Source organism: Oncorhynchus gorbuscha, linkage group LG17 (genome assembly GCF_021184085.1).
Source record: "Oncorhynchus gorbuscha isolate QuinsamMale2020 ecotype Even-year linkage group LG17, OgorEven_v1.0, whole genome shotgun sequence".
Classification (NCBI taxonomy): domain Eukaryota; kingdom Metazoa; phylum Chordata; class Actinopteri; order Salmoniformes; family Salmonidae; genus Oncorhynchus; species Oncorhynchus gorbuscha.
Genome location: NC_060189.1, coordinates 37,049,235 through 37,077,227, shown reverse-complemented (window position 1 = coordinate 37,077,227; position 27,993 = coordinate 37,049,235). Strand labels below are relative to the sequence as shown.

Here is a 27,993-nt window from a genome sequence, read left to right as displayed (position 1 = left end):
GAAATCTGGCCCTAAGGCAGCACAAATAGATAATATTTGACTAAAACATAATAATTTCAAACCTTGCTTACATTTTTATTCGGTCACACATATCTCTCTATTATGCGTGGGAAAACTTTGGAACAGATTTTCCAAATCAAAATCACTTGTAGCTGAGCTGCTGGTGTTTTTACAGTCATTTATGTCCAATAATTAGGAACATTTCGGTGCCCCCCCCCCAAAAGAACATTTGACAAAACATTGCATTTGGTCTATCCCATAGAAACGCATTGAATAAATCATACATGGAAAAACAGATAGTTCAAAAATAAAGCAAAAGGAAGTATGTTTTGAAGTGTCTGTCCTATATCTGAGCATTGGATTTATAGTTATATAATTTTACCCTGGAATAATCTGTATACCTTTGACATGGAAATGCCCCATTCACTTCCATGCTTTTTTTTCGGCCTGGTAACTGGTTACCTTCAGACAGTCCCATGACACTTGTGGGGGTCATAGAGCAAAACGGAGAACATCCAACAAGTTATGACTTTACAACAGGTAATTAGCACCTTTCCACTTAATTATGGTTATAAACGCAGCATCATATGCGCTGTGCGCAATAACCTGGGGAGGAAGTTAATGTTTTCGAGGCATGAGTAACCCACTGAGGTATAATAAGTACTAGTCCCGATGATACAGTCATCAGTGATACAACCACAAGATGCAAGATAAGATTATGTAAACTAAAATGAAAGCAGAATTCTCTGATACTTGTTGTATGTATAAGAAGGAAAAAGACACTCATGGCCATAAATACTCCATTATCCTTAATTGGATAAAAGACCAGCCACCAACAATAAATCTGTGGTATCGTGAGAAGTGTTGCCACCGGAGAAAATGAGTGTAATATTTAGGAACAAGGAACAAGGAAGGAGATTTCTGTGCAATATGGGATCCCTTTTTGCTATCTCTTTTCCTTAATCTACTGCAAAGATAGCCTGCAGAGTTCTGTCCTACTATCCAGGTCTGTACCCAAACAATTTGAACTTCTACTTTTAAAAATCCACCTCTCTAAAAACAAGTCTCTCACCATTGCCGCCTGCTATAGACCACCCTCTGCCCCCAGCTGTGCTCTGGACACCATATGTGAACTGATTGCCCCCCATCTATCTTCAGAGCTTGTGCTGCTAGGCGACCTAAACTGGAACATGCTTAACACCCCAGCCATCCTACAATCTAAACTTGATGCCCTCAATCTCACTCAAATTATCAATGAACCTACCAGGTACCCCCCCAAAGCCTTAAACACGGGCACCCTCATAGATATCATCCTAACCAACTTCCCCTCTAAATACACCTCTGCTGTCTTCAACCAAGATCTCAGTGATAACTGCCTCATTGCCTGCATCTGTAATGGGTCAGCGGTCAAACGACCTCCACTCATCACTGTAAAACGCTCCCTGAAACACTTCAGCGAGCAGGCCTTTCTAATCGACCTGGCCGGGGTATCCTGGAAGGATATTGATCTCATCCTGTCAGTAGAGGATGCCTGGATATTTTTTTTAAATGCCTTCCTAACCATCTTAAATAAACATGCCCCATTCAATAAATTTAGAACCAGGAACAGATATAGCCCTTGGTTCTCACCAGACCTGACTGCCCTTAACCAACACAAAAACATCCTATGGCGTTCTGCATTAGCATCGAACAGCCCCCGTGATATGCAGCTGTTCAGGGAAGCTAGAAACCATTATACACAGGCAGTTAGAAAAGCCAAGGCTAGCTTTTTCAAGCAGAAATTTGCTTCTCTGCAACACTAACTCAAAAAAGTTCTGGGACACTGTAAAGTCCATGGAGAATAAGAACACCTCCTCCCAGCTGCCCACTGCACTGAAGATAGGAAACACTGTCACCACTGATAAATCCACCATAATTGAGAATTTCAATAAGCATTTTTCTACGGCTGGCCATGCTTTCCACCTGGCTACCCCGGTCAACAGCACTGCACCCCCAACAGCAACTCGCCCAAGCCTTCCCCATTTCTCCTTCTCCCAAATCCATTCAGCTGATGTTCTGAAAGAGCTGAAAAATCTGGACCCCTACAAATCAGCCGGGCTAGACAATCTGGACCCTTTCTTTCTAAAATTATCTGCCGAAATTGTTGCCACCCCTATTACTAGCCTGTTCAACCTCTCTTTCATGTCGTCTGAGATTCCCAAAGATTGGAAAGCAGCTGCGGTCATTCCCCTCTTCAAAGGGGACACTCTTGACCCAAACTGCTACAGACCTATATCTATCCTACCATGCCTTTCTAAGGTCTTCGAAAGCCAAGTCAACAAACAGATTACCGACCATTTCGAGTCTCACCATACCTTCTCTGCTATGCAATCTGGTTTCAGAGCTGGTCATGGGTGCACCTCAGCCACGCTCAAGGTCCTAAACGATATCCTAACCGCCATCGATAAGAAACATGACTGTGCAGCTGTATTCATTGATCTGGCCAAGGCTTTCGACTCTGTCAACCACCACATCCTCATCGGCAGACTCGACAGCCTTGGTTTCTCAAATGATTGCCTCGCCTGGTTCACCAACTACTTCTCTGATAGTGTTCAGTGTGTCAAATCGGAGGGTCTGCTGTCCGGACCTCTGGCAGTCTCTATGGGGGTGCCACAGGGTTCAATTCTTGGACCGACTCTCTTCTCTGTATAGATCAATGAGGTCGCTCTTGCTGCTGGTGAGTCCCTGATCCACCTCTACGCAGACGACACCATTCTGTATACTTCCGGCCCTTCTTTGGACACTGTGTTAACTACCCTCCAGGCAAGCTTCAATGCCATACAACTCTCCTTCCATGGCCTCCAATTGCTCTTAAATACAAGTAAAATTAAATGCATGCTCTTCAACCGATCGCTACCTGCACCTACCCGCCTGTCCAACATCACTACTCTGGACGGCTCTGACTTAGAATACGTGGACAACTACAAATACTTAGGTGTCTGGTTAGACTGTAAACTCTCCTTCCAGACCCATATCAAACATCTCCAATCCAAAGTTAAATCTAGAATTGGCTTCCTATTTCGCAACAAAGCATCCTTCACTCATGCTGCCAAACATACCCTTGTAAAACTGACCATCCTACCAATCCTCGACTTTGGCGATGTCATTTACAAAATAGCCTCCAATACCCTACTCAACAAGTTGGATGCAGTCTATCACAGTGCAATCCGTTTTGTCACCAAAGCCCCATATACTACCCACCATTGCGACCAGTACGCTCTCGTTGGCTGACCCTCGCTTCATACTCGTCGCCAAACCCACTGGCTCCATGTCATCTACAAGACACTGCTAGGTAAAGTCCCCCCTTATCTCAGCTCGCTGGTCACCATAGCATCTCCCACCTGTAGCACACGCTCCAGCAGGTATATCTCTCTAGTCACCCTCAAAACCAATTCTTTCTTTGGCCGCCTCTCCTTCCAGTTCTCTGCTGCCAATGACTGGAACAAACTACAAAAATCTCTGAAACTGGAAACACTTATCTCCCTCACTAGCTTTAAGCACCAACTGTCAGAGCATCTTACAGATTACTGCACCTGTACATAGCCCACCTATAATTTAGTCCAAACAACTACCTCTTTCCCAACTGTATTTAATTTATTTATTTATTTTGCTCCTTTGCACCCCATTATTTTTATTTCTATTTTGCACATTCTTCCATTGCAAAACTACCATTCCAGTGTTTTACTTGCTATATTGTATTTACTTTGCCACCATGGCCTTTTTTTTGCCTTTACCTCCCTTCTCACCTAATTTGCTCACATTGTATATAGACTTGTTTATACTGTATTATTGACTGTATGTTTGTTTTACTCCATGTGTAACTCTGTGTCGTTGTATCTGTCGAACTGCTTTGCTTTATCTTGGTCAGGTCGCAATTCTAAATGAGAACTTGTTCTCAACTTGCCTACCTGGTTAAATAAAGGTGAAATACAAATAAAAATAAAAATCTTGCAGATACCATAAAAAGTGTAAATATAAACATTTTATGAATTTATGGTTCAACTGGACTGCGGTCACTTTTTTGAAAAAAATAAATAAATTATTCTATAGGCCTCTATACTTTGGTAGGGGTATATTACACACTACATCCACACATTTAGCGACAGTCAATGTATTAATGCTATGTAAAGAAAATAAAGAATTATAATGGTAATGAAATTAATTTAAAAAATATTAAAGTATTAAAATATTAAAGTAATGAAAAACTAAGAAAGAGAATGTATGATATATTTTTTTCTATGTTCTTGTTTTGGTGTTTACTGGTTATGTTATATTTTATGTTACCTTGGTTTCTTTTTGGAATTCAAATGTATGTACATACTATGTACAATTTGTTTATGATGTTGACCTGAAGCAAGTAATATTATATATTTATATATATATATATATAAACACAGATAAAAAGGGGGGGTTGTAAGAAAATATAGCAATTCGAAATCATGTAACTCGTGACTGTCACATGATCTGAGCAGGGGCGTGGTTATTATAATAACGCCTGAGTTTGCAGCGTTAATAACAGTGCTGTCAGACTTTTTGGAAACATTGGTCAGCATGATTTATAAATTATCTTTCGCTATCGCCTTGTGTTTTAGTTTGTGTTTTGATCTCTGTATTGCCGAGAGCTACGTTTTGGATGATAAAATTGGATTAGGAAGAACGTTTGACGGCATTGGCGGTTTGAGTGGTGGAGGGGTAAGTAACTTATCCTAGCTGCTAATACCAAGCTAGTAGCTACTTCCTGATTCGACTGTACTGTGAACTAATCAGTGAAACGAGTGCGTTGTAATCTAAATCGTTTTGTCACTTTTCTGCCACCTTTCCCTGTTCGTTTTAGGCAACATCTCGTCTACTTGTCAATTATGCAGAACCCTACCGCAGCCAGATATTGGACTACCTCTTCAAGGTAGCTGCTACATCCGTATACATTTTTATGTTAGGTCTGAATTCCTAATCTCATTTCATGCAAGGTAGCCAGCCAGTAATCTTATTTTGGTGTGAGATCCATAACAGTATGTAACTTTTATTTTCTGTCTGTAGCCAAACTTTGGGGCTTCTCTACAAATCCTGAAAGTGGAGATTGGAGGTGATGCCCAAACTACAGGTAAACTTTGAAATGTACTTTTATGGTGCACTACTTTGACCAGGACTATTTTGGGATTAGGGTGCCATTTGGGAAGCATTCTTTGTGTATATCAAAGATGACACAGGCAGAGTGTGGCTTTGAGTTACGAATGTAATGTTAGCTGAAGACTACATGTAAATTCTGTTTTTTTCACCTAGATGGAACGGAACCCTCTCACATGCACTATGAAAATGATGAGAACTTCTTCCGAGGTTATGAATGGTGGCTGATGAGAGAAGCCAAGAAGAGGAACCCCAACATCACTCTCATAGGTGAGGCTGAAGGAGCAGTAGACCCTTTCATTGCCCTGTATCAAACTAGAACTCAAGACCAGTTGGAAATATCTGTGTACGGTGGGGTCTCTCTAACAATAATCTCTTTTCATGTTTCCTTTTGTAACTGCAGGCTTGCCATGGGCCTTCCCGGGTTGGGTTGGACATGGGAAGAACTGGCCGTATGACTTCCCTGATATAACTGCATCCTATGTGGTGTCGTGGATTTTAGGAGCCGAACAGTACCATGACCTGAATATTGATTATGTTGGGGTGTGTATTCAATTCAATTTTGTGCGTTGTGTATTGAGAATATTTTAAGTGGATACTAACATGATGTTTACACTTATTCTACCCACCTGTTTTACAGTTATCATGTTGATGTTTTATAACTATATAGATTTGGAATGAACGGAACTTCGACAGCAAGTACATCAAGGTTGGTGTTATGTTTTCTGTTCATATTTGTCCAGCCATTACCATTACACATTGTGAAATGTCTTAGAAGAAAAAGATGACAAAAAAACTGCCACCAACATTTTGGTTTTACTGTTGCAGCCATTAGTTAATTTCTATTACCGGTGGCCAGTGGCACCTTAATTGGGGAGGATGAGCTCATCGTAATGAATGGAATGGTAACAAAGGACTGGTATTTAACACATGGTTTCCATGTGGTTGATACATTCCAGTGACTCCATTCAAGTTATTATTCTGAACTGTCCTCACCTCAGCAGCCTCCTGTGATTTAGGGCTATTGGCAGAGAGAGACAAATTGTTAATCAAAATCTGATCAAGATCAGCTGTTTGCATCTGAGAGCATATCATTTGTTACTAAGGTGCTCCGAGACACATTGGATAAAGTTGGCCTAACCGGTGTGGGCATCATCGCAGCAGACGGCAACTGGGATGTTTCCAATGCCATGGGTGTAGACCCGTACCTCAACGACGCTGTTGAGGTAGTAGGGTAAGTAAGGGACAACATGGACCACAGCTTGCGCTGAAATGGCACAAAACAGCCTTTGCAACTCTGGCTCAAAGCAAATCACTCAGTTTCCTCCATGGCATGGTATGGTATTTGTCACGTGAAGCTGACTAATGTCACAGGTGTAGTCAATAGCATTCTGTGGGTCTAGAAATGCAATGATCATGCTAAACAAACATGCTCTCAGATGCTTTTGCACTAAAGTATTAAGTTAAAGAATGTGCTATCATTAAACCCAGATGCCGGTCAAGGTGAATGAGGAACTGAACACACAGAGGTTAACTGTAATAGAGTATTGGTTCTCCATGGGTGTGTCTCGCCTTTCAGTTCCCCGGATCTGGTATGTTTGCTTCCGTCACGAGTTTTGCCACTCTACGATTCTAGAAACCTTGGCAAGCAATAAGGAAGTCTGCGTGCCACCTTTCATAACTTTGATTGCGCTGTTGTTGACGTCAGACAAAGCTGAATGTTGGTGGCTTTTTTTTTAAATGCCTGAGTGGTCAGAAGCACAATTAGTCAACTCCTGATCAATTTAAATTTAGTTTGAAGTGGTACTTCAGGATTACTTCCCTAGAGTCAGATTAACTCGTGGATGCTATTTTTATATCTCTGCGTGCAGTTTGAAGGAAGTTGCTAACTAGCGTTAGCCTGATGACTGGTCTATGGTAAGTACTAGTACATACCATAGACTTCCAGTCATTGCGCTAACACTAGTTAGCATTGGCTCGCAAAATTATCTTTAACTTCCTTCATACTGGATGCAGAGACATGCAAATGTTATCCATGATTTCATCTGACTCTGGGGAAGAAGATAAAGGGCTTCATTGCCATAATCCCGAAGTAACACTAAGTGAATTTCAGTAGACTAGTACCAATTCAAATAAATTCTTCATTATTCTTCTGCATATCTGAATAATCTTATTTAGTGCATATATTCATGACAGTCTCAAACCACAGCAATATCAGGAGTTGATCCCATACTAATAGAGAATGTGCACACTCGTATGTAAGCTACGTTTATTGCTTGACATTTGCACATGTAAAAGGGCAATGTAGTCAATTGTCCTGAATGGTTCTTCAATACAGGATCACCTTTTCACTCGCCTCTCTTTCTGACTGTCACTGGTTAGCTGCTGCGGTACACTCTGGATAAGAGTGGTTTGGAGAGGGTCAGAATCATAGCCAGTGATAACCTTTGGCAGCCCATAACCTATTCATTGTGTGTCGATCAAGAGCTGGCCGACGCAGTAGACGTGATAGGGTAGGAGAGTTTCTATTTTGTTTCTGTGTTACAAGAGACCACCTCTGTTCAATTTACTGCATGCGCTTCTCCCATCTATTTAGGAAGTTATTCCTCAGAACTACCGCTTGCACGCACAGTGTTGATTTAGCTTATTCTTTTAAGTGTGCCTTTGTGCTCATCACTTTTTTATAATTCCATTTGTGTGACCTGACAGGGCCCACTACCCAGGTACCACCACAGTGATGGAGGCCCTGAAGACCCAGAAGAAGCTATGGTCGTCTGAAGACTACAGCACCTTTAACGACGAGGTGGGAGGAGGCTGCTGGGCCCGGATCCTCAACCAGAACTATGTCAACGGACTCATGACTGCGTATGTAGCTAACTGTCGTAGTTACTGATTTCTACTAAAATCATTGACTCCTGTGCTCACTTTTAATTTCACAACAGAATGTGAGTTTGTGGGATTGGGCTGATTTTAAACAAGACTACTAAAATCACCTGTAGTATTGGAAGGGTGAGAGGTTAGTGCTATGATCAACACAGATTGACCTTAAAGGATTCCCCTAATGCCCGGGGTAAGGGAACTGATCTGTTGGGCTCTAAGGTTGCCCCATTGGGCAGGTGACTTCCAGTTGGTAACCTGAGACAAGGTGCAGCTATAAGAATCAGTGTCCAAAACGTGCAACCCTCACTCATATAATGGTAGGTATGGGCTGCGTCCCAAATGGCACCCTGTTCCCTACATTGCTCCCGAGTGGTGCAGCGGTCTAAGGCACGGCTTCTCCGTGCTTGAGGCGTCACTACAGCCACCCTGGTTAGAATCCAGGCTGTATCACAATTGGCCCATCGTCATCCGGATTTGGCCGGCGTAGTCCGTCATTGTCAATAATAATTTGTTCTTAACTGACTTGCCTAGTTAAAGGTTCAATTAAAAATTCTGACCCGAACCTATGGACCCTGGTTAAAGGTTGTCAGCCATTAAAAGGGTTACCTGTTGTCCTTTTTTTGTAAAAGAGTGGTCAGTGAAATATCTGTTTTGTTATTGTTTCAGCACCATATCCTGGAACCTGGTAGCCAGTTACTATGAGGACCTTCCCTTTGGGAGAGATGGCCTAATGACCGCAGAGGAGCCCTGGACTGGGAACTATGTGGTGGAATCACCCATCTGGATAACTGGTAACCCACAGGACTTAAATGGATAGTTCACCCTAACATTATTGTTTCATTATTGGTACGGTTAACTTGCATACTAGCTACAGATTAGCACAATAATGTTTGCTTACCGTGTCACTGTTTTGAGTGGTTATTGCTTCCCCAAAAGTATCGCCAGCTCACATGTGATGTGGTGACATTGGCGGCCGTATTCTGCTACAGTACAAAACTCACCAACATGTTTTAGACAAGTATGTGAAAAGGACTAATTTCATTGATTTACATGAGGTAATTTTATCTCCTAGCCCACACCACCCAGTTTAGCCAGCCAGGGTGGACTTATCTGCAAACCGTTGGGCATCTGGTACATGGGGGAAGTTATGTTGCCCTGACAGACAGTAAAGGAAACCTCACTGTTGTAATAGAAACCATGGTCAGTATTTATCTTCCTATACATTATGCCTGTTAACCAGGATCTTTATTCTGAGTAATGATGTATAATCTGAGTAAAAGGCTTAATCCTATTGTTGATTGTACACTGTGCTATGAACACTTTTCTAATTTTGAATAAACAATTATAGTAAAGCACTTTTTTAAAATCTCTGAAACTTAACTTTTAATTCTGTTTTTGACTGGAATGGAAACCTGAAGAGGACATTGTTGACTTTCTCTTTCAAATTTAAGCTCTGCTCTCTGGAGCCTACAATCTAAGCTTTAGAAAAGCAAAAGGAAGTCTCGTGAGCTAGCAGCTCACTTCTACTTAGCTTTCTGCTGATGCAAGGATGGTGTAGCCAGAGTGGTTTGCGCTTCAGGCAACTTTACTATTTCTTATCCCATAAACACAAAGATATCTGACTACTGGGCTATCACCTTAATTTATAAATTTATTTGTCTTCTGTTCAGACTCATGATCATTCTGTGTGCATCAGACCTCCACTCCTGCCCTTCAATGTCACAGCCCAGAATGTAACATTCCAACTCAAGGGATCTTTTGTGAGTACTGTCGCGATCCCCTGGGACTTTTCTGCCCACTTAATGATTGAGAGGCTACTTTGTCTGAGTACGTGTTTCTCTGTCCTAGGCTTCGATCAAGGAACTACAGGTGTGGCAGTCAAAGTTTGACTTCAAGACTAAAAAGCCGTTCTTCTTCAAGAAATTGAGCCCCTTAAAGGTAAACGTACTCCTCTGACAGAAATAGCTCTGCAATAGGGCACGCCAGCCTCTAAAAGATTATGACAAGTGTCATCCTGTCAGATATCATGTCTTTGGATCTTGTTTTTAGAGTGAGTGTTGTACAAAGTGATATTACTCCCTGTGACATTTCACATCTACTCACTAACTTTTATGAGCGGTTTTGTGATTTTTAGGTTGAAGATGTTTTGATGTGGGCATTTTTTTTATTGACTACATTGTCATGAGTTTCATTCTCCCTCCCTCTCTGGTAGATTTATGATGGTTCGTTCACCTTGAGCCTGGATGTTGATGAGGTTTACACTTTAACCACCATATCCACTGGGCAGAAAGGGACATACCCTGATCCACCTGCCTCTGGCCCATTCCCTAAACTCTACTTTGATGACTTTAATGTTGGTAAGTGCATTTTCAAGCTAGAAGTGTCACTATCTGCCAAAAACAATCTGCAAATGATCCATAAATTAATTAAATGCTTTTGTCTCGCTCGCTGCCTTTCTCTTTTTTACTCTCTCTGCAGCCAACCCTTCCTTCTCTGAGGCCCCATACTTTGCTGACCAGACGGGGGTGTTTGAGTATTACATTAACCTGACTGACCCTGGTCCTCATGTCTTCACTTTGCGCCAGGTGGTCACACAAATGCCTGTTACCTGGGCAACAGATGCTGACCAGACCATCAGCGTCATTGGAGACTATAAATGGTGAAAGGGCAGGGGTCAGGGCCGATGCCAACCCTTATCCTCGAGGGTCGAAGTGTGCACTTTGTAATGTATTGTGTATGTACAGTAGTTTCAGCAATAGGCCTTAGATCCTCTGCTCAAATCCACGATGATAGTAATATTACCCTGGTAAGGAAAACGGTTCAGTTCAAGAAAGTGGGCATTTTACTGTGTGTTTTTGTAATGTTGCATACTGTATGTTTTCCAGGCAGAACCTGACAGTGATGTGTGATGTCTTCATGGAGACTGTGAAGACTGGAGGAGTGTTCATCGCAGCCAGAGTAGACAAAGGAGGCCAGTCTGTCCGCAGCACCAAGGGAGTCTTCTTCTGGGTGTTTGCAGATGGCTCCTACAAAGTCACCAATGACCTAGGTCGGTATTTCAATCATAGACATACACGTTAAAAAGGCTAGTTTCCCCCACACAGTTTAAGCCTCGTCCAGGACTGAAAACCATGGTCAAAGGATAATCTCCTTTTGACTGTCACTGTTTAGTCCGTGACTAGTCCTTGTCTGGGGAAACGGCGCCATAATGTTTATACCTGAGTTTTAAACATTCCTTATCAGTAAATTATGTATCATTGTAAAGCACAAGGTGGTGAGAAATCAATATGCCAAGTCTTACTCCATAGTTGGCAAGACTGTACTGGCAGAGGGTCTGTCTGGAACGAGGGCGTATGGCTGGCACACGTTAACCCTTACAGTCGAGGTATGTTTACAACTTCAATCTCTGAAACGGTACACCAAATATTTCCAGAGAAACCTCATGTTCATCATCAAAATGTGTCTCTCAATTTTGTTTTTCATTTAAATGACTTTCAGACCTTTTGGAGGGTGACATATTGTCTGACTATGGGCACATTAGCTATACTAAATCATTTGTTTTTTTTCAGGGGGAGTATGCCACAGGGTTGCTGAATGGATATCCACTATGGAAGGATGCTGTGGTATTGGGACCAAAGAATGGCTGGGCTGCCATAGGAACACACTCATTTGAACTGGCACAGTTTGACAACTTTGCTGTGGAAGTCAAATGAGAATTTTTCTGTGTGTTTGTGGTGAATAAACCTTGGTCATTAATTAATTTATTGGCACAATTATGCCTCTGAGCCCTTAAATGTGACTGTGTAAAATGAGAATGGTGGCTTTTTTTTCACATATTTTTTAAAGGGATTAATTTGGATTCAGTGCCATTTCACTCACAAATATCCATACTTTCTATTGTTATTGTGTGTGCGCAAGCAGAGACGGAAGAGGAAGTGAGATATCTCACTGGCATTCAATGAACTAAGTAGACCAGACCCAGTTGCTATTGCATTGGTTTCTATGGGATAGCCACCCCTTAGTCCAGAACTGTGACCAAATTATTATTTATTTTTTTGTCAACTGCCTGAGTAATAGTTGCACAATTTAGCAGAGTGTTATCCAGACTTTTCACCTAGTCTGCTCTGGGGGTTCATACCAATGACCCTTTCTGTTACTTGGCCCAACGATTTTTAACTGCTAGGCTACCTGTTAGTAAGACCTCTTCATTTATCCACCATCTTAAGTGCAAGCCTTAGCTTTAAATATTGTTGAATGCCTAGTATTTCCCCAGAAATATGCTGAAATTACTCAACAGTTTGGATCTGAGAATTACTGTGATTGAATTTTCTGTTAAGCTTTTGTTTTGTCTTTCCACTGATAAAATAATCATTGCCTAATGACTGTTAATATCGATTTTTAAGGAAGTATGACAATTAATACTCTTTACAATAAAGAGATGGCATATTTTGAAACTGACTCTTTTTTTTGTGCATATTTGTTAAGTTTGTCAAACATTGGGCAAACGATACCACTTGAACGGTGGTTGCTAAGTAACGGGAGAGACGCCCAGTCAACATCTGAGCGCAGGATGGCTGAGGAAGAAGTTGAGAAGATTATTCATCACACCAAGCGTATTTTTATCAACAACGTTGACTCCTATGTCTCGAAATGTATCGCAAAGGTTGGGCTATCTAAAACTGACATTTGTCTAAATAAAAATTAAGCTGCGACTCGGAACTAAACAGTGTGTCTCATCCATTGCTAGCCAGCTAACGTTAGCCTAGCTGTGTGCTTCACCGTTGCTATCCAATCAAATATGTGTCGGGTTGTATGCTATCTAAAATAAAGTTGCTACACCAATGGGTTAGACTGGCTTGACCAGAACCATACCTGCTTAAAATGTCTCTATGCTCTGTGCAGTTCTTGTCTGCCTGTGTAGTGGGGGCGTCCCTGGTGGAAACTGACGAGCCAGAGGTGGAGGAAGGGGAAGAGAGGCTATCAAAAGATGATCATCCAAAAGTCAAAGACGGAACCTTTCAAATTGTCGGAACTATTGCAAACAAAAACGAAAGAAGACCAAGTTATGTGTTGGATGAATATTTTGTGAGTAACATTAGCCTATGTGTAGCAAAATTTCATTTCCACATGCTCAGTCTGCATCTTATCAAAGAAGGGAACGTACGTTAAGTGTTACCTAAACAAGTCCTATGCTATGTGTTTGAATGATTTCAGCAACTGAAAAGGGAAGAACTCCTGGAGTGCCTGATTGAGTGTGATATCATAATTTACAACATCACTGAGGATGCTGACCAGATGGAGGAGGCCTCTTGGGCAATCTCAGGTAGGCTACTGTTTGTCTCTCATTGACTCTGTTAACACAAACGCACACACACAACACTATCTCTCTGTGTTGGTCTGGGAATTATAAAACATTCATAACACACCATTGATTCAATTGAAATGTTTGCATTGCATGACCCTAGAAATCAATGCCTACATCACAGTTCACTGTTCTTTCACCAGCCCTTCATGCTGAGATGGCCAGGTTCAGTCAGCCAAAGATGTTCATCCTCATATCAACTGTAATGACCTGGGCTCTCAGCAAGCCTGTCGATGCGGTGAGTGGGTCAGGATTCACTTCCGCTTTACTGTAGCGACCTTATGCCAACACCTAGCCTAAGTACCAGTCTCTTTAGCTAACATTCCACTCCTTGCCACTCCTTGTCATTTCCAAAGAGACTGTCCTTTTGGCAATCTTCAAATATTAACATTCTATCATTGATGAGCTTGAGGAAATCAGAGGATTTGATTCTGATTCAATAACCCTCACAGCTATCATTCAATGCCAATGTTAATGATAATTAGACAGGAAACAAAATAGGAAAAAGTTCTAACTTAAATCATAGATTTGATTGGAAACATTCTAGCATTGGGCATTTCATTGTAAACATAAACACTGGACGCGGGGAAAGCAGAGGATTTCCCAGCAATTCATTCTGAATACTGAGCCTATTTTATATCCAGCAAGCAAGACAAGGTGCTTCTTTCCTCAATAATAAAATATTGCTCAAAACGTATTAACTTAATATCCAAACTACTATGTTTGGGACATGCATTGGGCTAGGCTACTGGTTCAAGAGCTATAAGAGGAATACAGAGGATGGAAGAGAGAGAGGCCAGTGGAGATGCCAGCGGAGATGTAGGCAACAACATGTCTGCCACGCTGATCCTCAACCCTTGGGCCCCTCAGGGGTGTGTACTTAGTCCCCTCCTGTACTTTCTGTTCACCCAAGACTGCGTGGCCAAACACGACTCCAGCACCATCATTAAGTTTGTTGACGATACAACAGTGGATGAGGATGACAAGGATGGGACAGCCTATCTGGTGGTCAGAGAACTGGCAGTGTGGTGCCAGGACAACAACCTCTCCCTCAATGTGAGCAAGACAAAGGAGCTGATCGTGGACTACAGGAAAAGGGAGGCCGAACAGGCCCCCATTAACATTGACGGTGCTGTAGTGGAGCTGAGCGAGAGTTTCAAGTTCCTTGCTGTCCTCATCACCAACGATCTATCATGGTCCAAACACATCAAGACAGTCGTGAAGAGGGCACAATAAAACCTTTCCCCCTGAGGAGACAGAAAGTTCTACAGCTGCACCATCGAGAGCATCCTGAGCGGTTGCATCACTGCCTGGTATTGCAACTGCTCGGCATCTGGCCGTAAGGCTCTACAGAGGGTAGTGCGTACAGCCCAGTTTACCACTGAGGCCAAGCTTCTTGCAATCCAGGACCTATATAATAGGCGGAGTCAGAGGAAAGCCCATAAAATTGTCAGAGACTCCAGTCACCCATAGACTGTTTTCTCTGTTACCACACAGCAAGCGGTACCGGAGCGCCAAGTCAAGGACCAAAAGGCTCCTTAACAGCTTCTACCCCCAAGCTATAAGACTGCAGAACAATTAATAAAATGGCCACCGGACTATTACATTGATTTCCCCCCCCCCCCCCATTTGTTTTGTACACTGCTGCTACTCGCTGTTTATTATCTATGCATTATCTATGCACCCCTACCTACATCTACAAATGACCTCTAATATGTATATATCCTCGTATATAGCCTCGTTATTCCTTGTATATAGCCTCGTTATTCTTATGTTATTGTGTTACTTTTTTTGCTTTTGTTTGTTTGGTAAATAGTTTCTTAACTGTTCTTGAACTGCACTGTTGGTTAAGGGCTTGTAAGTAAGGTCTACATTTGTATTTGGCGCATGTGACAAATTCAGTTTGATTTGATTTGCACAAGAAGGGGAACAGGCATGACAGAGATTCATAGGCTGGGCTATTAATCCACCATTCGTATGCTAGCCTATATATTAGGCCTAACCAAATCCTACTACAGTGAATTTAGGCACCCCCTCCTGTGCTATGCAAGTCCTGACACAAGCTTTGTGCCAATGAATAGAAGTTGAGCATCGCATGAATTAAATGTGCAATAAAAAAGTATTGTGCCTAGGCTTATTTAATGAAACCCCGGCTGTTGGGTTGTTGACGTAGGCAACAGATCGCAAAGCAGGGAATCCCCATTCCCCAGTGAGCTGGTTTTTTACTTTCTCATCAGTGCAAGTGCACTGTCCATCAGCTCACATCAGCAGGATGGGGAGCCTTTTCATTGGGACGGACGTCTAACGTAGATCACTAAAATAATTTCTATCACATTTCCTCAATTTTAATATTTGACCTATGGGGACACCTATACGTTCGGCAGCCAAGCACACGGGTGATCATTGTAGCCTTTTATCGTCGAGACATAATGTTGAAATGTCTTCACACCTAGAATAAAAACCTCCAGGCTTCCGTCATACTCAAATGAATGAAAAAAATGAAGAATTACGTGGGGCAGTTTTGAAAAATGAATCCCATGCTAATCTTCCTCTGGAGTAAGTCACATACGTGGATAATAATTACATAACCAATGTCTCTGGTAATACTATTTAGTTGTCTCTCTCCCCCTTCAAACTTTCCTTGTCAATTCATTTGAGGCAATATTATTTTAGCATTATGCTATAATGTAGCCTAGGCCTACTTTCTGATGGACTACAGCCAAGATTTGAAGGTGAGCCTAGGTTTTTAATATGTTTTTAGGAAAGGACAAATGTGATTTTTGTGTCTTCCTCTTTGTGCGCACTCCAAGCACGTTCCAGAACGTTGTCATGGAAAATATGAATGTTGTTTCCAACTACCAATCAGCAACTGCGCCGTAAATCTGGCTGCATATTGAACGTTGAGATTGCTGAAAGGCCAGTCTTTTTGGCAATGAGGAGTGGCAAGGAGTTGAATGTTAGCTAAAGAAACTGGTACCCAGGCTAGCCAACACCTAATGACCTTGTCAAGAGGTTTCCGATCTCTTAGCGTAACGGCTATGGTGTTGGGTTGACAGTCGCTGGACCTGTGTTCGAATCCTGGTTAGAGCCACCCCCGAACTCGCTACATGATCTAAACTGATCCACGTGTGTTTACAAAGTATTGCATCACTTGTAATCAATAGCTTTAACTGTTTCAACCCAGACTTGTTCACTGGAAGTTTTTTTGAATGTATGATGTTTGCTGTTACATTTTCAGGATGACCCTGAGATTCCATTTACTGAGGAAGACTACAGGAGAAGAAGAGCCCATCCCAACTTCAAAGAGCATATCAACGTTGAAAAACTTGTGGTCAAAATGGGCAAAACGGTTCATTTGCATATTCTTTGTCAGTTTGTGTTATTAAAATTGTTTAGGCATTACTGTTCAGTGCCAACACAACATTATTTTCAACCTGCTCATTCCAATGTTTTTCTTTCGCTATAGAAAAGTTCATTGCTCTCCACATACGTAGTGGCCTCAGGAGTTCAGTATGGAATGGGAGAGCAAGTCTTCCACTTCTTCTTCAAGGTAGATCATAACATTGATTGATTATTGTTACCTACACTGAGTGTACAAAACATGAAGAACACCTGCTCTTTCCATGACATAGACTGGTGAAAGCTATGATCTCTTATTGATGTCACTTGTTAAATCCACCTCAATCAGTGTAGATGAAGGGGAGGAGACAGGTTAAAAAATTATTTTTAAGCATTGAGACACTTGAGACATGGATTGTGTATGTGTGCCCTTCAGTGGATGAATGGGCAAGACAAAAGATTTAAGTGCCTTTGAACGGGGTATGGTAGTAGGTGCCAGGTGCACTGGTTTATGTCAAGAACTGCAACGCTGCTGGGTTTTTCACGCTCAACAGTTTCCTCTGGTGTATCAAGATTGGCCCACCACCCAAAGGACACCCAGCCAACTTGACACAACTGTGGGAAGCATTGGAGTCAACATGGGCCAGCATCCCTGTGGAATGCTTTCGACACCTTGTAGAGTCATCCATGCCCTGATGAAAGGGGGAGGGTGTTCCTCATATTTGGTATACTCAGTGTATATTTGTATAAGGGATTATTGAATGTATGTTGTCTTGTGTGGTTCCTTTTTCATTAGACATCTTGGTTGGGAGACTTGCCCAAAGTCCCTATCTTCGGAGAAGGCACCAATGTCATTCCTACTATTCACATCAATGATCTTGCAGGGTGAGTCCTATTCTTATTTTCCTTCAAAACAAGCTCTGTTATGTACAGTCACTAGTGAAAGCCTACACACCCCTTGCATGGTCTTCACATTTTGCTGCTTTAATAAAATTAAATCTCAAAAGGGATTCAAATTAGGTGTCTCCCTCTATTGATTTATACGGTCTAAGACACTGCATCTCAGTGCAAGAGGCGTCACTACACTCCCTGGTTCGATTCCAGGCTGTATCACATCCGGCCGTGATTGGGAGTCCCATAGGGCGGCGCACAATTGGTCCAGTGTCGTCCGAGTTTGGCCGGGGTAGGCCGTTATTGTAAATAATAATTTGTTCTTAACTGACTTGCCTAGTTCAATCAAATAAATTGATTAATACAACCTACTCCACATTTTCAAAGTGAAAGAAAAATGATATAACATTTCCCAAATTACTAAGAAATACAGACATTTGAATGTATTGATTGCGTATGTCTTCACACCCCAGAGTTAATACTTGGCGGAAGCACCTTTGGCAGTCATTACAGCTGTAAAAAAAAATGTTTTATAAGATTCTACCAACCTTGCACAACTCTTAGGGCAACATACAGTATATCCATTGTTTTTGTCAAAATTGCTCATGCTCAGTAAACTTGGTTGGGAATCATTGATGGACAGCAATATTCAAACCTTGTCTCTGATTTTTTTAAAGCAGATTTAAGTCAGGATGGAGACTGGACCATTCAGGAGCACTCAACAACTCTTGGAAAGGCATTCCGGTGTGGTGTGTCTTTGGCATTAAAATGTGTGAAATTGTCTCAGGGTTTTCAGAAGACTGAGGCGGGTTTTCTGCTAAATTTTTACCTGGGCTTCGCTCCTTTTATATTTATTTTGATCCTAACAAACTCCCCAGTCCCTGACGGTGACAAGCATACCTGTAACATGATGTCATTTGTAACCTACCGAACTTTCTAACTGCCTGGTACTCAACACTCTATTGTCCCTCTAATCACTTTTTACATCAATGCAAATATAATCCAAAATTGAATCAAACACTTCTTGAGAGCCCATAAGCTCATGTTGGGCAACATTTCTATAGACTATGCAGAGTTTTGATGGCCATCAGCTTTCTATAGTTTAAGCCTACTATATTTCTCAACTTTCCTAATATTAAGCACATTGCTTCTCTTTACAACAGGCACGAAAAGGAACCACGGGGGAAAAGCGTCCTCCATTCAATATTTAAGTGCATAGATGACGTGTATTTGTTTTCCCATTGCTCCTGCTTTGAGACAGGTGCGTGATAATGGTCCATTCCAAATCAAATTCAAATTCTCACATATATTATTTAGTATATGTAAAGACTAGATGAAATCAAGAATAGTCTGATGGGTGACAATATTAGCCTATATCTTGTGAATGATGCCCAGCTTGTGTGCAGTAAGGCAGGAAACAGTGCATGTCTTTTTTTGTGCCTTTTTTCAAATCACAGTCACACACCTCATGTTGCCTAGCCCATAGGCCTATATATTTTGATATGGTTTGTATCACAACTAAAGTGGCCAAATAACTTTCAGAATTAAGAAAATGAATCCACTTTACAAGGGGTGTAGAGCCTAACTGGCATATAATATGCAGCTCGTGAGTTTCAAGTTTGGGGAAGATCATTTTCACAATACAAATGCACCTTTATAATAAGAGCATTACATGCATAACGCATTTGCAATCACTTTTGAGAAGATATGTTTTCCCACTAATTGATTGCATTTTGGAACATTTGCGCTTATAGCCTACTGTTGCGTCGCATTGCTGTGCTTATAATGTGAAGAATTAGCCAAATAGTTTGTCAGCATTTTAAGCTAAGCTTTTACAAGTTTTTTTGAAGCTAGTGGTTGTATTAATTTGGAGTCTTATCGAGTCCCACAACTGTCCCAGACTATGTATGGAATATTTACTCCAAGATAAACTTTTATATTATGGGGGACAGCGGATTGACATAGGCTAGTGCTTTTGCTGTTCGTTAAGCCTACTCATCTTGTTGACTGACGAAAAGTAAATGTAGACAGTTCTTCCAACATCTTCAATATGTGCCTCGGAATTCAATAAGGACGTGCAGTTGCATCCCCGATGTGTTTGTCTTCACTTGTAGCCTGTGAGAAAGACCCGATCATGTGATGGGCATTGGCTAATAAGAATTGAGATAACTGAGAGAGCCATGTGAGTGAGAAATGCTTCGGAGCACGCATGCGGAAGAAGGGAATTATAATTATTATATTCAGCCCAAGGACACAATGTCCACAAAGGGCATAGATTTTTTTAGGGGGCATTACAGCCACACAAAGAGGATACCACTGGGAAATTTAAGGCATTATCAAGTCCTTGTCAAATTGTAAATGATAGACTGATGAAGTGTGTGCAGCCTATGCAATAAACAAAGCAGAGCTCATGCCTTTCATGCAACTTTTTTCAAATCATCATTAGAGTCGCATAATGCAGCCTTAGAATGTATTAAAAATCAGAACATATAGCCCAATGTTTGTATCATAACTACATTTGCACATATAACTAAATTAAGCATATAGGAGGACCTGTTTCTTTGTTAACCACTCAACACAAAATAGCCGCATGTGGGCACTCCCTCATTGTTTGGAAAAAATATCCTTTCTATTTTATTCAACTATGATCAATTGTATTCTTCATACAATCAAATAATGCCACGGAATTCTGAGCAAATCTTGTCTGCTAAATGACCTAGTGTAGCCAATTTGGCATAGCCAGATCAGGACCTAACATAAGGACAACTCAGAGTATGCTATTCTGTTCTTCTGAAATAGACTACATTTTCTCCATATCATGTTTCTTTAGACCTGTCTAAAATAAATAATGGATTTATTGTGATGGTATAGGCTATATTAAATTGATTTATCAGATTTCTTTAAATGTAGATGTCTGCATCAGTGGCTTGTATGCTATGCGTGGAAGCCAGGAGACGCTAAATGTGTTTATGTTAATTAACGATCAATAACCGTGAGACCGGCAGTTATTTGCATGACAATCACCGGCTGACAAAACTTCATGACCACCACAGCCTAATGCTGCCACGACAATACTTGAAAATACAAAGGGATCAACAACATTGCATTCACTCAACATTACTGAAAAGAAGGAAGCCTGTGTTCCAAAAAAATCCCCTCCAAATCATCCATTCTTAACCGCAACAAGGCAGTTAAGTAATACTGCAAGACAACAAGGCAAAGACATTCACTTTTTGGTCTGAATTAAAAACTACAGGTTTGGGTCAAATCCAATAGAACACAACACAGAGTGAAACCCTCGGTATTTTCAAGTATTGTGGTCGCAGCATCATGTTATGAGTATGCTTGTTATCGGCAGGGGTTGGGGAGTTGGTCAGGTTTAAAATAAATGTGAAAGGAGCAAACGCCCAGGTAAAAAGTTAAAGGAAAACCCACTTTGGTCTTCTGAAAACTTATCCCTGGGATATAGTTTTATTTTTCCACGAGACAATTACATACATTTTCATGCCAAAGACACACCAGAATGGCTTTCCTAGAGGTGTTGAGTGTTCCTGGGTTGCAAATCAGAGACAAGGTTTGAATATTGCTGTCCGTCAATTATTCTCAACCAAATTTACAGAGCTTAAGCAATTCTGACAAAAACAATGGACATATGTTGCACTAACTTTCTTCTGTTCTATAACTTTCTTTCTCTTGGAAAATATGGAGTAGATTGTGTAGACTGTAGGGGGGGGAAATCCAATTGAATCCCTTTTTAGATGTAATTTTAAGGCAGCAGAATGTGAAGACTGTGCAAGGGATGTGTAGACTTTCACTAGGCACAGTATCTATTAATCGGACACTTGTTTCTCTCTCCTGAAGTGTGATCCAGAATGTAATTGACCACAAGCCAAAACCACATTACTTAGTCGCTGTGGATGATTCCAAGACTACTATCGATGACATTGTAAAGGTAGTTCAAGCAAATAAGTTTGATCATTGGGAATTCGACTCTATAGGTTCAATCATCCCAAAAAAGTGCTTTAAGGATGATTTGAATTCTTATTTTTTCATCACCAGACAATAGCCGATGTGGTGGGGCCAGGAAAGACCAAGAGAGTGCCAAAAGAGGATGCTTTTCTCACTCGGGATTTGAGAGTACGTACAAAGATCAAATCAAACTTTATTCATAATTCAGACGTTACAATATGCTTCACATAGAATCTAAGCTAAATACAAGTTTTTAGATGGCAGTTTTATTACCATGGTCTACTGTTCATCATTATATTTATTCAAGAAGAAAATCATTCAATCTGGTCTTTTATTTTATTGTTCCTCAGCAAATGGACATTGATGCTCTGTTTGTCAACCTTCGGATTGAGGCTGTCTACCTGAAAGAGAGCTTCAACATCCACTGGGTGTGTGAGTCTGGTCTCATAGACAACATTGACCGTGTTGTGGAGGAATACAAACAAACCAGGGGCCTGCTGGTAAGTTAGACAGCAGCCGTAGCAGGCTATCAGCCCATACTATCATTTAAGATTGAACAAAGACACTCTTGTATTGAACGGGTGTATATTGTTGCATGACGGTGTGTATATTTCAACTAGATCAGACTAAATTCCGAGTGTGGGTTGCTGAAATGATTTCATGTAAAACCACATTGCGTTTGACTGAATAAGTTATGTGGTACGTACTGTAAATTACTCTTGGTATAGTAAATGTGGTCTTTTCCCTAGCCCATCCGAGTGTGTATCATGGGCCCTCCAGCGGTGGGAAAGAGCACAGTAGCAGAGAGGATCTGTAAACACTACAAACTGCACCACATCAGACTCAAGGAAACTATCACTGAGACCCTTGCACACCTGGTCAGTTTCCATCCAGCAGACAGACTAACAAACCAGGGCTATATCCCAAATGGTACTCTGTTCCTTATGGTGTGTACTACTTTGGGCCAGAACCCATAGGCCTCTGGTCAAAAATAGTGCACTATAAAGGGAATAAGGTGCCATTTGGTAGGCAGCCTAACGATCCAGGTGCACCATACCAATGTGTGCCTTTTAAATGAGATCCATGCTGCAGAGGCTAACTCTCCTTCATTCCAGGAGTCTATCGTTAGGATGGAGGACGGAGAGACTGAGGCAGAGGATTCTGCCACCTCATCAGAACTCCTGGAGACTTTGAAGGAGAACATGGATCAAAATGGAGGTACAGAATGATGCAATTTGTTGTTGACCATATTCTTTTTCTAAAACAAGATGATATAGTCAGTGCAATACATGCTTTCTCTGTCTGTTCTATCCTGTTTTATTCTCCAAGGTCGACTGGATGACCAGTATGTGATCAGGATCATGAGAGACAAGCTGAAGTCAAAGCTGTGCAGGAACCAGGGTTTTGTCCTGGACAGCTTTCCCAAGACATATGAACAGGCCAAGGACCTGTTCTATGGTGAGACAGAGATGTATCCTCACTACTGGAAGTATGTTACAATGGCGGCGGCCCAATAGCACCTTATTCCCTATATAGTGCACTACTTTTGACCAAGAAACGCATTCCCTATGGGCCCTAGTCAAAAGTAGTGCACTATATAGGGAATAGGGTGATATTTGGGACACATATTTATAGTTTCAGCTCACTTACCAAAATCTGTATTTTTTGTTTAGCTGATGATGATGAGCCAGAGGATATGAGGTCAAAGATCCCTCCATTCAACAAGAAGATAATTCCAGGTCTGTCCAAGCTGGAAAACACATATGTTTGCCTTTTTGTTCATTACACGATGAACGTGAATACCAAGCCAAGTACTCCTAGACACAGTGGTCATCATTATTTCAAAGTAGTTACAGAGCTGACCCTGTCTTTTGAGATCTTTCAGAACACTTCAGTGCTTTTCTCATCTCGGAAAACCCCAGAACCAAAATATTGCGTTAGAGATTGCGTCTCCCCACTGGAGATTATAGTGGTTTTATTATGTTGTGTACTCTCGGTTCTAGAGTTTGTGTTCTCCCTGGATTCCTCCGATGCATTCCTGAAGAACCGTGTCCTGAACCTCCCGGAGAGCCTGGTGGAGGGAACGTCCTATTCCCAGGAGCAGTTCCTGCGCCGCCTTGCCAGGTTCCGGGAGAGCAACGTGGAGGACGAGACCGTCCTCAACTACTTTGAAGAGCTAGATATTCACCCGGAGCACATTGGTAAATACTGAGGGAACTAACTTTTTGAACAGTTTGGCGGTGTACCCATAGAAATGAACCACTGGCATACCACTTGTACTAGTACCACGCATACCACTATGTCATAAGTATATCTCCATATTGTCCATTTCTGTTGGGGCTATAAAGTACTTTTCTATTTAATTATATTCTACTATTCATCTATGAATTCAGGTACAGTACAGTGTGATTTGACTAACTACTACCTACTCAAGTGTATCTAAACTAGTCATTTTGTGTTATTTCGGTGTCAGATATCACCAGCAGTGACGACCAGGAGTACCTGGTGGTGACAGAGAGGATCATCAAGTCAGTGGGCAAGCCTAAGAACTACGGCCCCACCAGCCAGGAGCTGGAGGAGGAGGAGAGGAGGAGCGCAGACCGCCGGCTGAGAACGGAGGCCCAGAAGAGGGCTGACACAGAGAGGCGTGAGACAGAGGAGGCCCAGCAGAGAGCAGCCCGCTGGGAGGAGTGGGTGAGTTTAAGAGGCGGGGTATAAGGGAGATTAGAACTTAACCACTCTCTTCCTCTTACCTGTAGCTTTCTTGAAGGAAGTGAATGAGGGGTAGGTACAAAAAACAATCTCAACACACCTATGGGAACATCTCTCATAATTGCCATACATTTTTTATTCAATACAGCCGCTGTGACGGTGTTTTTAGTAGCAGTCCTCTTACTGTATGTTAATGGACAATTCTGCCACTTTTCAACCTCACATTCATCATCTCCAGCACCAAACCAGTGTCTACATTTGTAAAAACAGCGTGTTTCTATGATCTGTGGTTCAAAAGATTAAAAAGAAAGGTCTTTAAAAAAATGCTTCTCTATGACATCAAATCAACTGCAATTTTTAAAACCTGCAACAAGTTTCCGTCCAAGGGAGGGTCTTTTCTTGCTCCCCATATCACCATGAATCTCATAGTGTTTGAAAATCACTGTTTTTAAAATGTTGCAACTTTTGATGATATCATCGGGTAGCACTTTTTAGCGTCATATTTGTTTCTACAAAACGTAGAAATAAGCCGTTTCCACATATGTTGACACTGGTATTGTGCTGGCAATAGTAACAAAGTGGTGGAGTTGCACTTTAATGTTTCTGTATGTGTCCCAGAGTAAGTGTCTGGAGGAGGTGAAGAAGCAGGAGCATGATCTCCTGGAGGTCCAGGCTGTTCCCCTGAGAAACTATCTGATGAAGAATGTCATGCCCACTCTCACCCAGGGCCTCATCGAGTGCTGCAAGACTAGGCCTCAGGACCCTGTTGATTTCCTGGTGAGTCCACATTACATTATTTTTTTTAAAGAAGATATATTTCAGTAATTTAGCAGATAGTCTTTTCCAGAGTGAATTACAGTTAGTGCATTAAACTAGGTAGTGCATTAAACTAGGTTTAGTAGTGAAAACAACCACATACACAGCATTATTTGTTGAACAAATCCTCATACATAATATGGAAAGAGTTTCCAAGACATCCTCACATCAAAGTGATGTATTGAAATATGGCTATTTCTTCCATATCAAGCTATGCTATATAGTTGAGGTTTTCAAAAATAGTTACATGGTTTTAATCCGACAGCGACTACATATATTTAATATGAAATGGGACTTTATAAAACATATTCAAATGTTGTATTCCGTGTTTTGTATTTCAGGCAGAATATCTCTTCAAGAGCAACCCCCAAGTTGAGTGAAATGGGACTTGTCTTCAGGATTTATAACCTCATATCAGTACCATCTACAATGCAGATTTGTACTCACATCATATTTAAAAGTGATTTAGTAAAAGCCTTTTCTCACAAGAGTTTTTATTTTGATTATAATTAGGGGGGATTCTTATACATTTATAGTATATTGTAGCTGTGTTATATTATTTACCCAATAACATTATTACAACACAATTGTAAAAGATGCAATGAAGCCATGATGTTCAACTCCTAACATTTCAACTTAGTGAGTTTACATCAAAAGTAAAATTTCAGTTCACACGTTTAAAGTGTCTAAATATTACTTTTGATGTAAACTCACTAAGTTGAAATGTTGAAATAATATAACACAGCTACAATATACTGTAAATGTATAAGAATCCCCACTAAATATAATCAAAATAAAAACTCCTCTTGAGTTTGGTTGCAGACATATTTCAGCCATAACATTTTAGGTGGCCCTCCCCCCATTTCATGCTGTGACTTTGATAAATTTGATTAGTAAATTATGTCATTCCCTGCCCTGTTTTATTGACACAACATTGTTTGTGTTGTTTTCTGCAGACCATTACTTAAAAGCCCCAAAAACTGGAGAAAAAAAGCCTGACTGAAGCCAACAGCTAATTAACATGTTAATTTGCGTAATGAACTCGGGTGCGCTTGGTAACTTAAAAGTAGACCCAGTCGGGTCATAATGACTTTGATTTGGCTTGTGATTTCAAAGGATAAATGTTAAAAATGGCAGCTAATTGCGTCACTCTCTCATGTTTCCACTCGCCGCTCTAAGTGTACATAATTATAATAATAATAATATATGTTTCCATCTTACAGTCATGTGTGCATACATTCTACGTATGGGTGGTCCAGGGGAACGAACCCACTACCCTAAGTGTACATAATTAGCTGTACTGGAACACCAAATTATTTCATTGTACATGCTTAATCACCACACTGGGAAATCACTTTGTTTGAGAACATTGTAGCGCGAGCCACAACAACACAACACAATTTCAAGCTGTGTTTTTATATTTTCCATTTTGATATGTAGGCGTAAATCAAACCACAGATTTGATGTAAAAATATGCATTTTACTTTGACTTTTACAGAATTTTCCCCTCAAACTAAATACGATGTACTTGTCTTTGTTGTTGAAATGGTTTTATTTGGGGGGGAAAGTAATACAGATTCTTGACAGTTAGGCTACATTACCTTCTTCTAGTCTCCCTTTTGTCATCTGAACTGATACCTTCACAGGGGAAAATAGTGGTTGACATCCACCTCCACATTGCATATTGCTTTTCAGCTTTTCTGATCCATGCAATTGTTGGAGAGGAGACTAGGAGAGAAGAGGAAGCCACAAAAGACATGGTGTCATGTCCAATATCATCCAACAGGGGTCAGTCTCTACTGCTTTTGAATGGCAGCATTATAACACTAGGTGGCAGCCTTGCCTCAGCTATCGGCTAATTGTGATAATGTAGTTTTTTTGGTTTTACCAATAACAACAATTATACACTAGACATTGTATTTTATTTGTATATATATGTATATGTTTAATCATAAATAGATACATTCATCTTTACCATAAAGAATTTCAGCACATTACAGCACATTACCCAATTTAAGCAGTTATAGCTTACTATATCATAGGGTCAATATGCTGAGCTGCAGGTGGACAGAATCCACTGTGTGATGCTGGTCACTGTTCCTTAAAGCCGCTTAAGCCATGGAGGAATGTCTCTTTCACACACACACACACACACACACACACATGAGCCGAGGCCTTAACTTGGTGGGGAAATTTTCCCCCAGAAAACCTTGCCTCATTGGCGTTCAGAAAGAAAATGTGTTTTGTTGCTTAGGAACAGTTTGCCTTCCGTCTCTGCGGGTGGTCTCCTTGTGAATATCATTATGTGCCCCTCGAGTCGGGAGGACGAAACATTTTTCTTTTCTGCCAATATTTATTGTCTGCTCCACTCACTGTCGGGAGGTCTGGAAAATGCTTTCATTGATTAAAGGAGGTGCTAGGCAGGCGAAGTCTGTGAGAGACGTCACCTACCTTTATAATCATTTGTCAACATTATATTTCTGGAGGACAGCTTCAAGCTTACAGACAATATTGTTTTGCTTTGCTTTATGGGGAAATCTGCAAAGACAATCGAATTGCTAAATATTACAAAAACACAACTATATTAATTGATTGTTCTTATTCTCAGCTTTGTATTTGTGTCTGTCTCGAGTTATTTTGAGTGCTTTGTCCTTTAGATGAGTATAAATGAGCCACCCTCTAAATAAGTGGCACCTGAACATTTCCAGCATTTCCTACACACACAGAACCCCTTCCCTGTGAAAAAATGCTTGACTTTGAAATATCCTCAGTAGCTTACATTTATATCCCAAGTGTGAAAACTCTCACCTTACATGATCAACACACACACACACACACAGCAGAGACACTACTCTTCTGCT

General features: G+C 41.0%; 2 protein-coding genes across 3 annotated transcripts; both read left to right on the top strand.

The window, feature by feature from the left end:
• Positions 1–4,511: 4,511 nt before the first annotated feature.
• Positions 4,512–12,501, top strand: galcb (galactosylceramidase b). 2 transcript variants are annotated; one of them, XM_046308351.1, is made up of 17 exons: positions 4,512–4,731; positions 4,874–4,942; positions 5,077–5,140; positions 5,320–5,433; positions 5,567–5,706; positions 5,834–5,872; positions 7,546–7,676; positions 7,873–8,028; positions 8,710–8,834; positions 9,116–9,243; positions 9,714–9,803; positions 9,892–9,981; positions 10,256–10,400; positions 10,522–10,702; positions 10,929–11,092; positions 11,352–11,428; positions 11,613–12,501. In XM_046308351.1, the coding sequence occupies exons 1-17, from the start codon at positions 4,591–4,593 to the stop codon at positions 11,754–11,756; spliced, it is 1,998 nt and encodes a 665-aa protein (XP_046164307.1). In that variant the 5' UTR covers positions 4,512–4,590; the 3' UTR covers positions 11,757–12,501. The 2 variants fall into 2 exon arrangements, with proteins under 2 accessions (XP_046164307.1, XP_046164308.1); XM_046308352.1 differs by lacking the exon at positions 7,546–7,676 and adding an exon at positions 6,270–6,397.
• On the top strand, positions 12,452–26,312 carry ak7b (adenylate kinase 7b). The gene is made up of 18 exons (XM_046308350.1): positions 12,452–12,706; positions 12,946–13,128; positions 13,258–13,366; positions 13,549–13,643; positions 16,644–16,754; positions 16,872–16,955; positions 17,541–17,629; positions 21,497–21,587; positions 21,695–21,772; positions 21,955–22,104; positions 22,354–22,482; positions 22,720–22,822; positions 22,934–23,062; positions 23,278–23,343; positions 23,608–23,805; positions 24,078–24,298; positions 24,935–25,093; positions 25,474–26,312. The coding sequence occupies exons 1-18, from the start codon at positions 12,452–12,454 to the stop codon at positions 25,510–25,512; spliced, it is 2,289 nt and encodes a 762-aa protein (XP_046164306.1). The 3' UTR covers positions 25,513–26,312.
• Positions 26,313–27,993: the final 1,681 nt, after the last annotated feature.